This window comes from Pleurodeles waltl, chromosome 1_2 (assembly GCF_031143425.1).
Source record: "Pleurodeles waltl isolate 20211129_DDA chromosome 1_2, aPleWal1.hap1.20221129, whole genome shotgun sequence".
NCBI lineage: Eukaryota > Metazoa > Chordata > Amphibia > Caudata > Salamandridae > Pleurodeles > Pleurodeles waltl.
The window spans coordinates 728,590,040-728,606,586 of NC_090437.1; the positions used below are offsets into that span (position 1 = coordinate 728,590,040).

Sequence of the window (16,547 nt, forward strand, 5' to 3'; positions counted from 1 at the left end):
TTTGTGAAAGCACAGACAGACTCCAGATTTTTCGGTTATTCAAGGGTGTTTATTTCTGTGCAAATAAGTGGAGGGGGGTGTGAAATGGCCTGGGGTGATGGTGGAGGATTGTCCATGGCAGAGTCCAGTCTCTTGGTCTCAAAGGTGCATTGTCCAATGGGGCATAGGAAGGGGAGCAATGGCAGTTTAAGGCGGACAGGGTGACAAAGTGGACAGAAGGGTGACATTCAGGAACGCTACAATGAGGCCCATGGGCGAACTCGGTGGATTATCGAACGGACCTTCGGCCTCCTGAAGGCCAGGTTCAGGTGCCTCCATATGACCGGTGGATCCCTATTCTACTCACCAAAGAAGGTGTGCCAGATCATCGTGGCCTGCTGTATGCTTCACAACTTAGCTTTGCGACAACAGGTGCCTTTTCTGCAGGAGGATGGTCCAGATGGCGGTGTTGTTGCAGCTGTGGAGCCTGTGGACAGTGAAGACGAGGAACCAGAAGAAGAGGACATGGACAACAGGAACTCGGTGATCCTGCAATATTTCCAGTGAGACACAGGTAAGAGTACAGACCTGCCTACTACATGTACTTTAACACTACTACCTCTCTACTGTCTGTCGTTTTCACCCAGTGTATGGTCACTGAGTTGTCAATTTCCCTTACGATTTCACAGATGTAGGTCCCACTGTGTGAAATCTGCTTTGTTTCCTCATGGACTAGAGCTGTGTGACATAGGTATGTTGACATTTCAATTAAAAGAGCATTTTGTCACTGTTATTGCTAATACACAATTTCGAAATCACAGACAGACTCCAGATTATTTTGTGCTGCAAGGGTGTTTATTTAAGTGCTCAATATTGGAGGGGGTTGTAAAATGGTGAGGGGTGATGGTGGAGGAATGTCCATGGCAGAGTCCAGTCTATTAGTCTCACAGGTGCATTGCCCAAATGGGCATAGGAAGTGGAGCTGTGGCAGTTTAAGGATGGACAGGGTGACAAAGTGGGACAGAAAGATGACATTCAGGGTGGTCTAATTTCTTGGCGGGGGTCTTGGCATCGTTCTCTGTCTTTGTCCTGGATCTCAGGGACCGTTTGTGGGGTGGTTCTCCTTCTGTAGGGGGTGGGGTGCTGGTGTGGTGGTCCTGTGGTGGTGCGTCCTGTCCACTAGCGCCGGCAGAGGTGGTGGGCAGTTCATTGTCCATGCTAGTGTCAGGGGCCCCTTGTTGTGCCACAGTGTCCCTCCTGGTGTTGAGTACTTCCTTCACCACCCCTACGATGGTGCCCAGGGTGGAATTGATGGTTCTGAGTTCCTCCCTGAAGCCCAAATACTGTTCCTCCTGCAGGCGCTGGGTCTCCTGAAACTTGGCCAGTACCGTTGCCATCGTCTCCTGGGAGTGGTGGCAGGCTCCCATGATGGAGGAGAGGGTCTCCTGGAGAGTGGGTTCCCTTGGCCTGTCCTCCCCCCGTCGCACAGCAGCCTGCCCAGTTCCCCTGTGTTCCTGGGCCTCTGTCCCCTTGACTGTGTGCTCACTACCACTGCCCAAGGTCCCTGTTGTTGTTGGGGTGGTGAGTTAGCCTGGGTTCCCTGTAGTGGTGGACACACTGCTGATTGACGTGTCCTGGGGACAGAGGTATGGGCCCGCTGGGTGGGTGCTGTGCTGGTGTTTCCAGAGGGTGGAAGCTCTGTAGTGGCCTGTGACTGTGTGATGGGAACCGACTGTCCAGAGGTCCCGGATGGGCCGGGGGCCGGTCATCTGGATCCAGTTGGACATAGGTGCTGTCATCACTGTGGGCCTCTTCTGTTGGTGGTGTGCACATATGTGGACCCTCCTGTCTGGTGTTGTTGGGTAGGGGTCCTGCAGGGGTATAAAAGGATGTTTATTACATCTGTGTGTGCCATGGTGTGCAATGGGTGGGTGACTGTGTACCCCAGTGCTTGCATTCCTTTGTGGGACCTTGTGTGATGATGGTTTAGGGGGGTGTATGGGTATGTGCAGTGGGCATGCTTTGGTGATGGGTGTCCATGCTTTGATGTTGCATGCAGGGCTTGGTGTTGGGATGGGTGGTTTGTGATATTGGGACATTTGTGAGGAGTTGGAGTGATGGGGTGAGGGTGAGGGTGGGGGTATGTGATGGCATGCAGGTTGGGTGGGGGATGTAATAGTGAAGATTTGACTTACCAGAGTCCATTCCTCATTGTACTCCTGTGAGGCCCTCAGGATGCAGAATTGCCAAGACCTGCTCCTCCCATGTTGTTAGTTGTGGGGGAGGAGGTGGGGGTCCGCCGCCAGTCCGCTGAACCGCAAGGTGGTGTCTTGAGACCACGGAATGCACCTTCCCCGGTAGGTCGTTCCACCTCTTCCTGATGTCATCCCGATTTCTTGGGTGCTGTCCCACTGCGTTGACCCTGTCCACTATTCTTCACCATAGCTCCATCTTCCTAGCTATGGAGGTGTGCTGCACCTGTGCTCCGAATAGCTGTGGCTCTACCCGGACGATTTCCTCCACCATAACCCTGAGCTCCTCCTCCGAGAACCTGGGGTGTCTTTGCCGTGCCATGGGGTGGTGTGAGTGATGTGTGGGGTGGTGTGTGTGTTGCTAAGTGTGCTGATATGTAGTGGTGTGTTGTGTGAGGTGCGTGGAAGTTATGTGGGTGATGGTCTGGTGTGCTTGTGTATGCTTGGTAGTAGTTTGTAGTGTCTCTCTCTCTCTCTGCTTCTTTCTCAATTTTTGTCATAGGGGTTTGTGGGTGATGTGGGTGTCTGTTTTATATTGTATTGGGTGTGTGGGAGTGGTGTGTGTATTTGGAATTGTCCAATGTGGTAGTGTTTTGTAAATGTGTGTGTATTTTGAGCGCCGCAGTGTGTACCGCCAATGGAATACCGCGGTTGAAAGACCGCCGCGTGGATTCGTGTGTCGTGATAGTGTGGGCGTATTTCTGTTGGCGTGACGGTGGAGGATTTGTTTTCGCCAGTTTATCACTGACCTTTGGTGTGGCGGACTTGTGTGGGTGTCTGAATTTTGGCGGATTCCGTGCTGTGGGTCATGATAGCTGTGGCGGATTTCCGTGGCCGTGGCGGTGTGTTGGCGGTCTTCTGCACAGCGGTAAGCGGATTTTACCGCCAACGTTGTAATGAGGCCCAAAGTGTGGGTAGACTGGATGGATGATCAAAGGATGGCTGGCATTTCAGAACAGGAAGCAAGGGTTAAGAATGCAACTTTGGAGAAAGTGAAGACGTTTATTGAGGAAGGTTGGCCAGAAAAGAAATGGTGGGATGAATGTTGTAGGAGCTTTTTGGAAGTTGTGCCACCCAAAGAAATGAGAGAGTTAGTCATAAAATTGTGTCATGACGGGCACTTAGGTATAGTAAAAAGTAAGAGAAGGATCAAAGAGAATTACTGGTGGCCTGGTATTGATACCGAAGTCAAGAGGATTGTCAGGTACTCTAATTTATGCATGTATGTAGTTAAGTCACAGGTGCTGCTAAACCCCCAATTGTGTCCTGTTCCTTGTCCTGAAATGGCTTGATACGTGCTGTGGATATCACTGGACTGATTGAAGTTGAAGATTCACAATTGTGGTACATCTAAGAAGCCCTTGATTCTTTTTCCAAATGGTCTGCAGTGGTATTTGTGAACAGTACTAATGCAGATAGTATGGTTAAGTTCCTGGACAACATATTTCAGAGGGAAGGGCTCCCTTTGAAAATCATTTAAGACAATTGAGTTCAGTTTAGGAGTGAGATGATGGAAAGGTCCTTGTGTCGGAATGGGATTCAATAGAAAATTAACTTCTGTTTATCATTTCAGGAAGAATAGTGAAGCTGAGAGGTTTAATCATGTGTTAAAGGGAACTTTGAAATTGGTTAAGAGCAAACGATTAAATTGGATGGCTTGTATTAAAAGTGTGGATATATTACACTACACCATATGTAAATGGGTACAGCCCTTTCACTATAATGAAAGGGTGAGTACCCTTGATGAAGGACAACCAAAGATGGATGGCTCAATCACGGTTACACCAGTGGTTTCCAAGAGAGAATATTGTGAAAGCACAGTGCAAATATAGATATTGTGGTGAAGAAAGGCGATACAGGGCATGCGAGAATGGCATGGAGAGTGAAGAAGGATGAGAGTAAATGTTCTGACCCATTAAAGATTGCAGACATTTATAGAAATTCTGCAAAGTTGAGTGATGGATGTGTATGGAATTAAAAAACAATTGTATGGTGTAAGGGGAGCAAGAAGGATGAAAAGGTAGAAAGAAAAGAAGCTGGTGGGTATAGTTGGTTGGATGATTGTAAGGAATTGAGTGGAAGAGATGGAAGTGTCAGGATAGAGAGAATGACTGGAGTGGGCGAAGTAGCGGAGCAGATGGATGACATGGAGGAAGAGCAAACTATTTTTAAATCCAAGAGGCAAATCAAACGTCCGAAATATTTGAAGTATTACGTTGAATAATAAATCTATGAGAATTGTACGCATGCTTTACATTCAGATCATAAGTGATTAGTTTTTTGTCACCTTTATTTCTTTCCTAATTGTGTATTTAGTAATAGTAAGTACAGTTGTTTCTCACAGGTTACTGTGTTGAAAAGGGGAAGGTGTGTTATGTTTATCTTTAAACCACACGCTGTAACTAGTATCATTATGGACAGCGAGTGGTTGTTGTTTTGATTTAAAATGTATAACAATGTTAAGAGAAGTGGGAGTTAGGCAATTACAGCTGGACTTCCTAGGGAGAGGACGTGTTGGCCTTTCCTCCTCATAATCTTAATAAAGAAGTCATTTTACCGTACTGTCTCCGTGGAGTTGATACATAACAGCTGCCTTTTTAGAAAGTTCATGTCTTCCTGGTAATGCAGAACCTTTATGTTCATCCTGCCCCAAGAAAGTGAGTTTTTGCTAGTCTGTTTTATCTGGCATTCCCAGGTCAGCTAATCTAGCAGGTGCCTGGCCTAATCTACAGCATTAAATAAGGTCATACATTTCCCCATGCTGGATTGCTCACATGTTTAGAATGAGAGACGTGTGATCAATTAGCTGTGTTCTTTCCTGTCACATCTATGTTCTAACGCAGGAGCATAGGAACTACTAACTTGGTGAGCTCGAGCAGCTGCTGCTGTTTCTGTTCAGTAGCACTGAGTACTATTTCCTTAGTGCAAATCCCATTCTCAGGTCCATTTTGGATGTATGGTTCATATTGGGCTAAGAAAATAGCGCAAAATGACATGTTCTGCTCCTCGTTTAATAGTGTGTAATCTTGTGTCATTTTGCTGTAATTTTTTCTAAATACACTGCAGTAAATTATGGGCCACATGTACGAAGATCCGGTTTTGCGACTCGCAAACTGCGAGACGCAAACCTGGATGTACAACAGTGTCAATGACACTGTTTGCGATTCGCAATGAGGTCGCAAATGACCTACCTCATGAATGAAGAGAAAACTTTTCATTTTTGTTTTCGAAGTGCATCTCGTTTTCCTTTCAGGAAAATGGGCTGCAGTTAAAAAAAAACAGCTTTATTTGAAAGCAGTCACAGACATGGTGCTCTGCTGTCTCCAGCAGGCAACCGTCCCAGTGAGTGCCGCCATTCCTAATGGGGTCTCAAATTGCAAGCTACCTCATGAATATTAATGAGGTAGGTCATTTGTGACCCCATTGGGAATCGCAAACAGTGTAAAGTGCACTGATCTGCATATGGTCGCAAAACACTGGGAAGTATATCTGGCCCCGAATCGCAAAATAGGGTCTGTACATACCAAAATGTTTTTTTCCTGTCGTAAACAGTTCGAATCTGTGAATCCGGCTGTTTGCGACAGGAAAATGGTACCTACATCTGGCCCTCTGTGAGTTACACTAACCCCTATTTGTAACTTCTCTGCATTCACTGAAAAGATCCTTTAGTGTCCATTTCTACTCATGCATGGACTACATTTTATTTGTCATTTTTTTGGACTGAGATCTGTCTTAAACCAATAGATACTTAAAAAAAAATTCTCTTAGCCATCTGTCACTGGATGCATCTAAACTCTTTCAGCTTGAACTTGGATCAGAGCATTGCTGAAGGAGCCAACATATTGGACACAAACTAAATGTGTTCCTGCCACTAACCTGATCATATCAGCCGCTGCACAGAATCATTAAGTAGCTGGCTTCCTGTGGGTAGCCCTTAACAATGCCACAGAGGAGAGCACAAGATCAGGGGCATTGTTGCTCCCTCCTCCACCTGATTGCTTAATGGTCTCTGCTGCTGGAGTGGGCACACAGTGGGACTAGAGGAGGAAGATGAAACAGCAGCATTCCTTCACTTGCTGGAGGGGAGCAGGGCATTTAAGCACTAGCCAAATGGGCCAGGGATGACAGTTGGAAGACAGCTGATACAGCTACAGACTGCACTCAAGGAAAATGGGGGTGTGGGAGAATTAGAAGCATGCGAGCAATGGTGCAGTGAGACTGCTTGGCAGAAAGACATGCACCCCGATCCCTTGCTATTTGTCTAAGTTGGTCTTCTCCATGTCAGGGTGTACATCAGATCAGGAAAGAAGGGCCATTGTCTGGCCTTTTCCATAACAGACATTGAGATAGCTTCAACATCTGCTGAACAAGTCAGATCTGAGAGGTAACTGCCAGCCAATATGAGTCATGGCAGATCTCACAACAGGGGGGAACTGAATTATTGCACCTGAATAAGGAATCCAGTTGGTGTTGAGAGTGACTTTCAGTCCAACATTTCCTTACACCGATCATGGCCCTGCAGGATGAGTATATTAGTGCTTTCAGTATCCCTCCTCACCCTTTTGACCTGTGACAGCAATGGTAGATATTCTGTTGCTTGCAGAAGAAACCGTAGAAAACTTCTGTCACCAGAAAAGAGCCTAAACAGTGACTGAAACTCAGCAAAGGAGGGAACATCTCACCTCATTGCACATACATAGGTAACAATGTGAGCAAAAAGATGTGATTGCCTCTATGGAAAATGGAGTAAATCCTTGAGAACACGCTTGAGCAAACACAGGACAAAAAAGGGACAGAGACCATCCCAGGATCCTGAAATGCTTCCATCCAAAACTACGTCTACCCCTATAGCCCTGTGTTGGAACTGACATCCTTGGTTTTCTCACAGCTTTTTGTCTTATATTCCCCTGTTTTCGCTGTCTTTAGTTTTGCTGAGTTAAGAACTCTGTGTATGTTTTCATTACTAACCCGTGGTAAAGTGCTTTTGCTCACTCCTTTTAACATGGAAAATGATCTTCCACCCAATTGACAAATTTAATTTATTTGTAAGGCCCTGGTACATTGGTACTGTATGAACCCAGGGCCTGTAAATTAAATGCTCCCAGTGGTCCTGCAACACTGACTGTGCCACCCACTTAATTTGTCTTTTAAAACATGCCTCAGGCCTGCCATTTCAGTGTGTATGTGCAGCTTTATACCCCCAATTCAACCAGGCATGATAAAACTTTTTCCAGGCCTAACCATTCCTTTGTAATACATTCTGTCACCTCTAGGATAGGCCCTAAACTGCCGACAGGGCAGGGTGCAGTGAATTAAAAAAATTAGACTTGTACTTTCAAATTGTATATGTCCTGGTAGTGAAAGATTTGTTTTTAACTACTGCAAGGCCTACCTCTCTCAGAGAATAGCATTGGGTTACCTTATTACAATACAATTTCAATTGGGAACAAGAGATACATTGAGTTTGGTGTATAAAAATTGCATTCAAAAAACCTCTTTAATGGTGAAGTCAGAATTCCGAAATTGCCACTTTTACAAAGTTGGCATTTTCTTGTCCTAACCATTTGGTACCTGTAGCCTGTATCCTGTGTCATGTGAGTAGGTGTAGCTGGCATTTGGTCTTTGTGTATTGCTCCAAGACAGAGCACACTCACAAAGGTTTTAACACTAATCTTTTGTGATCACAGATAAGCTGGGGTCAGGCAGAGAGGCAGGAAATTCCAACCACCTTTTAGGGCTGGAAACTTCCCAGATCTTCTCCTACTTCAAAGTGGGGACCTGCTATAAATAATGGACCCTTAGACCCAACTCCTCAGTGTACCTCTAGACTTATAGAAGACTTGGAAGGACTGCTGTACTGCTCTGCAGGAAGGACTGCTACTATGCTGCCTAAGAAAGAAGGACTGGTTCTGCCTCTTGAACCCAGGACCTCCAGAATGACTCCAAGGGCTGGTTGATTAGCCTCCTGATCAGAGCCTCAGGGACAGAAAGGGCTCCAACCACCTTGAATCCAGCACACAGCTTTTGTCTGCTGTGAGTCCTACGCCCCAAGTGGTGCCATCCTAGTCATTGACCCTTAGAAGTGGGCCTGAGGGTGGTATATCATCCCTGCTGTGATCCAAGCAGAATCGATGCAGCGTGATGCATCACCTTGCAGCTCCACATTGCAACCACCATTGTGCGATGCATTCTTGATGCAGGGTCCCACAGCTCTTCAGACCCACCACTGCACGATGCATTCTCAGTGCAGGATCTCGCAGTGAAGCTCTGAATCTCCTTGGAACAGTCACTGCACAATGCATCCTCAATATAGATACTCATATCACAGCCCCACAGTTTCCTGGAATTGCCGCTACTTGACTGATCCTCAACGCAGGATCTGACATTGCAGCCTGCAGCCCATTGTAACTGCCTCTACTTGATGCATCCTCCTTGCGGGGTTTCACAATGGCCCACAACCAGGATTTAAAGTACTTTGTTCAGCAGGCCTGTATCTCACCACATTGCATCACGGTCGGCCTGAACTTCCAATTTTGTCCCAGTTTGATGTAACCAGATAGATGCTGTTGTCTCATTGTGCTCATAGGCACTTTTTTCATTTAAACATTTAAAATTGCATATATCTGGTTCAACTAATTGGATTTGTTTTGTTTTAGTTTCAAACACTTTATTATTTTCACTCTATTTTTCTAAATTGGTCTGTGTTTTTTATGTTAAAATTTCACTTCATTACAGTTTGAGGTGCTACATCAATACTTTGCACATTGCTGCTAAGTTATGCCTGGCTGCTTCCGTGAAGCAACCAGAGGGTAATGCAAAGATTAATTTGTGGTTTACTTATGATTTCACCCTGAAGGGAAATGTGGTTGTTGCTTGAGTAGGGTTTCACCCCCCCAACCTGAAATAAATTTTTCCTCCCTAAAATAAACAGTAATGGGCCTATTCCTGCTATCAAGGATGATGGCAAGGGACAGCAGGGGAGGTAACAACTGAATCTCTCACCTGTAGTAGCTTGCAGATGTTACCGTAGGGATAGGAAGGAAGGCTGTGCCAACACTATATAAAGAGATACTGGATAGTGCACAGACTGATTTACTGGACTTAAGGGGTCAAGGGTCATAGGCCATGGGAGCAGATTTGACAGACACAGACTGTGCTTTGATTCTGCCATAAACCCCTAAGCTATCAAGAAATATGAGATTCTGAATCCAATAAGTTCATTTTTTGCTTAGGATGTACCGGAGCCCTGCAGAGATATCCAGGATGGATCCTGCTATGATGGTTAATTGCCACAGGTGCTTTGAACCAATGTAAAGATCTACCATATGACCTGTTCCTGCTTGAATATAACAATGTTTTGAGGGAGGAGCGTTGACACATGGAATGCATTTTGCAAAGGTCAGAGATCATAAAGCCAGGAACCTATCTCTTGGTTTGGCTAGTTCAGCCCAAGAACTAGAAATCTAGTATTGGATTTATTGACCTAGCCCTGTTGATAGCCTGAAGGGTCATAGTACTAAACTGGAAGACATCTAGAGCTCATGACTTCAAGCAGTGGTTAGGGAGGGTCACTTATTGCACTGAACTGGTAGGGAAAGTACTCTACTATGTTAAATGCAAAAGGAGGGACAAAGCAGAAGCAATGGTGGCCTAGGAAGAGATACTGCTTTACTTCAGTAATGTAACCAGTGATGATAAGCCACGCTTAACTTACTTTCCAGTAGTAACATTACTCAATGGCCCAGTGTAAAGTACTGAAAGGAAGGAAGAGGGATGGACCAACTGTATAGCCTTACAGTGTGTGGATGCTGGCTGACCCCTCTCTGAAATATCACTCGAGGATATGCATAAAGAAAATATCCCAGACTTGTCATCTCTGCCTTCTTGATAACAGCACTGTTTGTTTCACTGACTCAGACACCAATGAGTACCTACAAACCTCATCCATATGTTTCCATTGAATAGTTAATAGGTAAGTAAGACAAGTGGCATCTAATGAGGCATCTTGGAGAACCCATACTTACTGATGTAGCTCTGAAATATTTAATTGCCTGGATCAGAGTTGTATTGAGAAGCTAGCTATTGTATAAGTTGAAAACAAATAAATGTAGCTTGAAAAAGAAATTCTGTTAAAAGTGAGATCATTATGTTTGGCAGTTCCTATATTAGATGAACCTATAAATGGGGGGGGGGGGAATCTTGGTTCACAATTTTTATTCTTTTTTTCTTCCTGTAATATGGGTGATTGGTTCTTTTTTTGACTTAATCAAGTACATCAATAATTTTACTTCCATCTATTTCTTTTTGCTGAAGGTCTTGTGGAGAATCTTCCCTATTATTCCTTTTCTCTACTGCAAAAGAGCAATCCAGGCTGTAGTTTGATCTTGACTGGGCCTCTGTAACTCCCTTTAACAGAGTTTGCAGCTTTATTCAGTCTTGTCATTGCAAAAATACCCTGTCCCAGGAGTAGCGGTGTGGTATACAAATGTCTCTTATTTATTCTTTCATTCATGGTGAGGTGCCACCTTCAAACCCTCCTTTTGTGTTTCCTATAGGTTCCACCAAGAAAGGATCTAGTTTTGTACATATTCTCACTTCAGATTGTTTATAGAGTGCAATAACCAGATACCTTCATATATAAACAAGCAATGGCAGCAGACTTTAATATTTTCTTTAACAACAGTGTTATTGTCTTAAGTCAAAACATAAATAAAATTAAGAATATAATATAATTGACTGGAGAATGTTATTGGTTTTAGATACTAGGAATACATTGTAGGATCTCTGGAGTTTTCCGATGCCTCATAAAAATGTAAAATAATAATTATAAACAGTTATAGTCCTGCAAATTATAATGGCGGATAGTACTAATATGTAAAACTGTGATTTAGTTGGACGATACATAATTCAAGTGGCCTAAAAAACAGCTCACCTATATTTCCTGTCACTCTTGAATGGTTCTTAAGGCAGGAAGATGTTGCCTAATGGTATAATGCACTAAACAGAATGGGAATCCCCTAGATTTGCAATGAGCATACCCCATACAAATTAGGAAATGTCTTGTTGCGACATGTGGGCATCTGCAAATTCTGCAATTAAGGGGGATTTTGAACATTTTCTATCATACAGCCCATTCTTGATTAATACAATTCCAAGCCCCTCTTATGGACATTGGTAGATAATAGAAGAAGCAACCATGCTTGAGAGCACCTGAGTAGAATATCTGTTACCCCATCACAGGTTGTTGAAAAATGTAGGAATATTACTAAGACTTATGATAAAAATTGAGTCTGTAGTTGGCAGAGGTTTGTACCTAGTCCAACTAGGGACTACAATCCTAGTCACTCCATAGGTGCTTCCCCTCTGTGCTTCCCCTCTGGTAGCCTGGTACAGAGCAGGGAGGCTTAATTAAAGTAACACAGTGAAAGACTCAACACCAATTTAGAAACATTGATAATATTGATCTGAATAATACAAGACAAAAATAAGAAAATTCAATAGGTAGATCCTGAGATTGCAATTTTAAACATTCGGGTGAAAATAACACCTAGAAGCACAAAGAGCCAACATGGCTATCTGGTCATGCTGCACTGGGACAAAATTCAAGTCGAACGCGATGAAGCCTGTGCCGGCTAAATGGACACACTTGGACCCACAGAACTCAATACCTTAAGTCCTGGTGCACTGTCTGTGTAGTGTCACTTTGCATTGGTCCCAGGGAGCTGTGCAAGGAGGCTTTGCGGGGCTTGGCGTCGATCCCAGGGTGTTGTGCGTTGAGGCTTTGCAGGGCTTGGTATAGCTGTGCATTAGTTCTGATCTGCTGGAAGCTGTGTGGTGAAGCTTTGTAGGGCTTCACGTCACCTGACTTCGATTCCGGTGAAGTGAGCAGCTGCATGGTGAGGCTTTGCAGGGCTTCTTATTGCTTTGCTATGGTTTTAATGAAAACAACAGAAGGAGAGCATCTTAGGCCCACTTCCAAGGGTCCAGGACTGGGATGGCACCTCTTGGCAGGGTAGACTCACAGATGACAGTGTCCAGCAGCTGTTCCAAGGTGAAATTCAGGCAGCCTTTGATGTCACTGAGACTGCAGAAGAACAGGGGGCAAGCCAGCAAGCCCTTAGAGATTTATTTGGTTCAAGGAATTAGAAGCAAGTCCAATCCTTCTCACTGCAGGGCAGAAGCAGCAAGCCAACACAGCAACGCAAGTATCAAAGTTGCAGATCTTCTTACAGCACCAGCAGAAGGCAAACACCGCAATGCAGTTGCAGAGTGGCAGTTCCCCCTGGCAGCACAGAAGTCCTTCTTCCTGGCAGTGTCCTTGGTTCCAGTAAAGATCTGATTTGGTGGGGTTTGGGTCCAGTATTTATAATTTGGTGTCCTGGGTCTGGAAGGTTGAAGAAACTTCCAGGGTTTCCTTTGAAGTCCACAAGTTCTGTGTTCTATCCTCCCTGGTTCCAGACACTCTACAGGTGGTTATGCAGCCCTTTGTGTGAAGTGAGGCACAGCCTTATTCAGGAGTAGGTGTCAGCACCTCCCACCCATCTAGCCCAGGAAGACCCATCAGCCTGGTGATAGGATATGAATATGAAAGTGCCACAACCAAGCTTCCTTTGTGTGTGACTGTCTAGAGGGAATACACAAAGCCCAGCTGTCAACAACGCCAGACATCTATTCAGGGACAGGCGGAGGCACAGAATGATTAAAGCAAGAAATTGCAACTTTCTAAAAGTGGCACTTCACCATCAGTTGTGATTTCAAATATATGAGTCCAGGGACACCAAACTTCATATGTCTATCTCTTCCCAATTTGAAATTACACTTAAAAGGTGTTTTAAGGTAATCCCAATGCTATTGAATGGGAGAGAGAGATATGCCTTGACATAGTGAAAAACAAATGTAGTAGCTTTCAGTATCTGGACATGTTAAACTTAAAAGTTCATGTCCATCTTTTTAAATACACTGCACCCTGCCCTTGGGTCTAACTAGGGCCTACCTTAGGGGTGGCTTACATGTACAAAAAATGAAGGTTTGGCCTGGCAAGTAGGTACACTTGCCAGGTCAAAATAGCAGTTTAGAACTGTACAAACAGGCTATGTAGTGGCAGGCCTGAGTCAGTGCAGCAGGCTTATTAGTAACATTTAATTTACATGCTGTGGGCACATATAGTGCACTTTAATAGGGACTTACAAGTAAATTAAATATGCAACACAGATGTAACCCAATTATACCATGTTTAGAAGAGAGACCACTTGCACTTTAGCACTGTTTAGCAGTGGTAAAGTGTCCATAGTCCTGAAACCAACAGAAACAGAATCAGAAACAAAGACGGAGAAAGCCAAAATGTTTTGGGGCTCTTTACAGAAAGGGCCATTTCCAACAATTATTATTATAATTTTAGCAAAATTCTTAGAATGATATGAAAATAATGCAGTAACCTTTGGTAATAATGAAAAACAAAAGTGTATATGTACAAAATACCAAATAGTTTCCTGCTACAAAATGAATATCTGGTAGATAAAGCTTGAATAGTCAGCTGGATACCCAGAATGTTGGATTACTGCTTTAGAACTGTTTACAAAATTGTGTTCTGTAATTTAGCAATCATAATAGTCATCTATTTTTTGTGATGCTTAAAAATATGGACATCTGTCACAACAAATGACACTTGTATAAACCATGTCTGTTTCTTGCTTTGTTCTCAGGTTATGGACCTGAAAGGCCAGATGATCTACGTCTTTGAATCCAGTGCTATTCTGTTTCTGGGATCTCCCTGTGTAGATAAATTGGAAGACTTCACAGGACGTGGATTATACCTGTCAGATATTCCTATCCACAACGCCATGAGGGATGTTGTCCTGATAGGTGAACAGGCCAGAGCTCAAGATGGGCTAAAGAAAAGATTAGGGAAAATTAAGGAAACACTGGAAATGGCCCATCAAGCCCTTGAAGAGGAAAAGAAGAAGACTGTTGACTTGCTTTTCTCTATATTTCCTGGTGAAGTTGCTCAACAGCTGTGGCAGGGACAGGTGGTACAAGCTAAGAAATTCAGCCAGGTCACCATGCTATTCTCTGACATTGTGGGATTCACAGCAATCTGTTCCCAGTGCTCGCCCATGCAGGTCATCACCATGCTCAATGAGTTGTACACACGATTTGATTACCAGTGTGGAGAACTCGACGTCTACAAGGTAATGAACATTTATCACATCTTCATGATTTATGTTACATATTGAGAGAAGCTGGCCAGCAAACGTGTGCTTTACAGAGTGACATAAAATACCTTATAAGGAGCTCATTAAAGGAATATATTTGTGGACAAATTAAATAACAGAAAGTGACTAACAACAGTCGATAACTGTAAGATAGGAATGCCTAGGCCAAAAGGTGGGTGATGGCAGTCATGGATTAGTAAGTCACAATGAATTTGGGGCTCACTGAGAGTTTGATGGAGAGAGTACTCTGTCACAATGGCATAGGATAGGATATCAATATGAAAGTGCCACAACCACGCTTCCTTTGTGTGTGACTGTCTAGAGGGAATACACAAAGCACAGCTGTCATTATTGTGTGATTCACAGCAATCTGTTCCCAGTGCTCCCCCATGCAGGTCATCACCATGCTCAATGAGTTGTACACACGATTTGATTACCAGTGTGGAGAACTCGACGTCTACAAGATAATGGACATTTATAACATCTTCATGATTTATATTACATATTGAGAGAAGCTGGCCAGCAAACATGTGCTTTACAGAGTGACATAAAGTACCTTATAAGAAGCTCATTAAAGGAATAGTTTGTGGACACTTTAAATAACATAAAGTGACTAACAACAGTAGATAACTGTAAGATAGGAATGCCTAGGCCAAAAGGTGGGTGATGGCAATCATGGATTAGTAAGTCACAATGAATTTGGGGCTGATTGAGTGTTTGATGGAGAGAGTACCCTGTTGCAATGGCAACTGAGTACCATTCTCAACAAAATGAAGATAAACTCACTTGATTTAGAGTTGGGCAGACTCATGTATGTCAGCGATTGAGATTTGTCTGGCTCCATCGCTGATATACTCCTCCAATGGCCTGATGAAGTAAGGGCCATCAGAGGGCTGGCCACTGAACTGGCCACACCACTTTGAGTGTGTGTTTGAAGGGCCAATTTCTACTACCCCTTGCCGCTGTAAAAAACCTTGGAGTTAAGAGATACTAAAACTGTTTCAATTACCTGCACATCATGGGAGAAAACTCCCATAGGTTAGTGGTTGTTTGTTTTTTCAAAACCGGTGTTGGGATTTTGTTTTTGAAGAAACAAAAACAAATTAAGACTTTGACGGGTGTCATGCTTTATGGAGTCATCCATCATACATTTAGCTCATTAACAGGAACCACCCTGACTGTGGTTCCTGACTATGACCAGACATTTCCGCTGAGCCATGGGACATCTATAAATTTAGAGAACAAATACTCCAAACTCTAAATCAGGCCATAGAATACTTGTTTGGCATTTGTTTTAATAGGCTTAACACATCCCTTATTATATCTGTGCTTCAGGAATAAATACTACAAGAAGAATGTGATAGGAAAAGAACCTTGAAGGGCAGGTTCACAAAACCAGTAAGTAAGTAAAGTAATAGTCCAGGATATTTTTTATGGGGTTCTGTTCTTTCTATTATTACTAGATATTCATGAGTATTCCATTAATATGCCCATTGTCGATGTTTGGGGTTAATTCGCTAAGGCATATAAGAGTATGTAAAAGAGTATAACAGAAATACTACTTTACATGATGCAAAATTCCTTAATGAGAGACCCAACTGAAGTGATAAATACACAGAGCCAGGGAAATTGGAGACTGTAATACTATTTAATATCAGGTTGACTGTAGTGACAAAAGGAATGCAATTAATCTCCTAATTCTGTTTGAGTTCGTGGGTGGCCAGGTATGGAAAATGGAGATGCAAGATCAAAGTATTGGTCACAGACAGAATTCAAATTGGTATAGCCATATGGATGCATACATCTATGTATTATGTAGATAAACTCTTTTTTTGAGTTAACAAAATGCTAATCAAAACTGCTGGACATTTATCTAGAAATGTATGTTTTTTTAATTGTTCTGCCTTTTAGCCTAACAGTTCCAAACTTACAATTCTGGATTGTCTGCATAATATAAACTTTGCTGCCATAAGGTTACGTGCATGTATTTATCTGTATTTTATATGTAGCACAACTCTTTTAACTAATGGTAAAAACACGTGTTTCATTACAATTCAGCACAAAGGGAAAGAAGAAGAAAGCAGCTTAGTAGAAAGTAGGATGT

General features: G+C 43.4%; 1 protein-coding gene across 1 annotated transcript in view; it reads left to right on the plus strand.

Moving 5' to 3' along the window:
- The window catches only part of GUCY1A1 (guanylate cyclase 1 soluble subunit alpha 1), a 465,791-nt gene that overhangs the window by 337,866 nt on the left and 111,378 nt on the right, over positions 1-16,547 (plus strand). Inside the window, exon 6 of the mRNA XM_069243102.1 lies at positions 13,934-14,419. Coding sequence (XP_069099203.1) covers positions 13,934-14,419 — 486 coding nt within the window. The remainder of the gene's footprint in view (positions 1-13,933; positions 14,420-16,547) is intronic.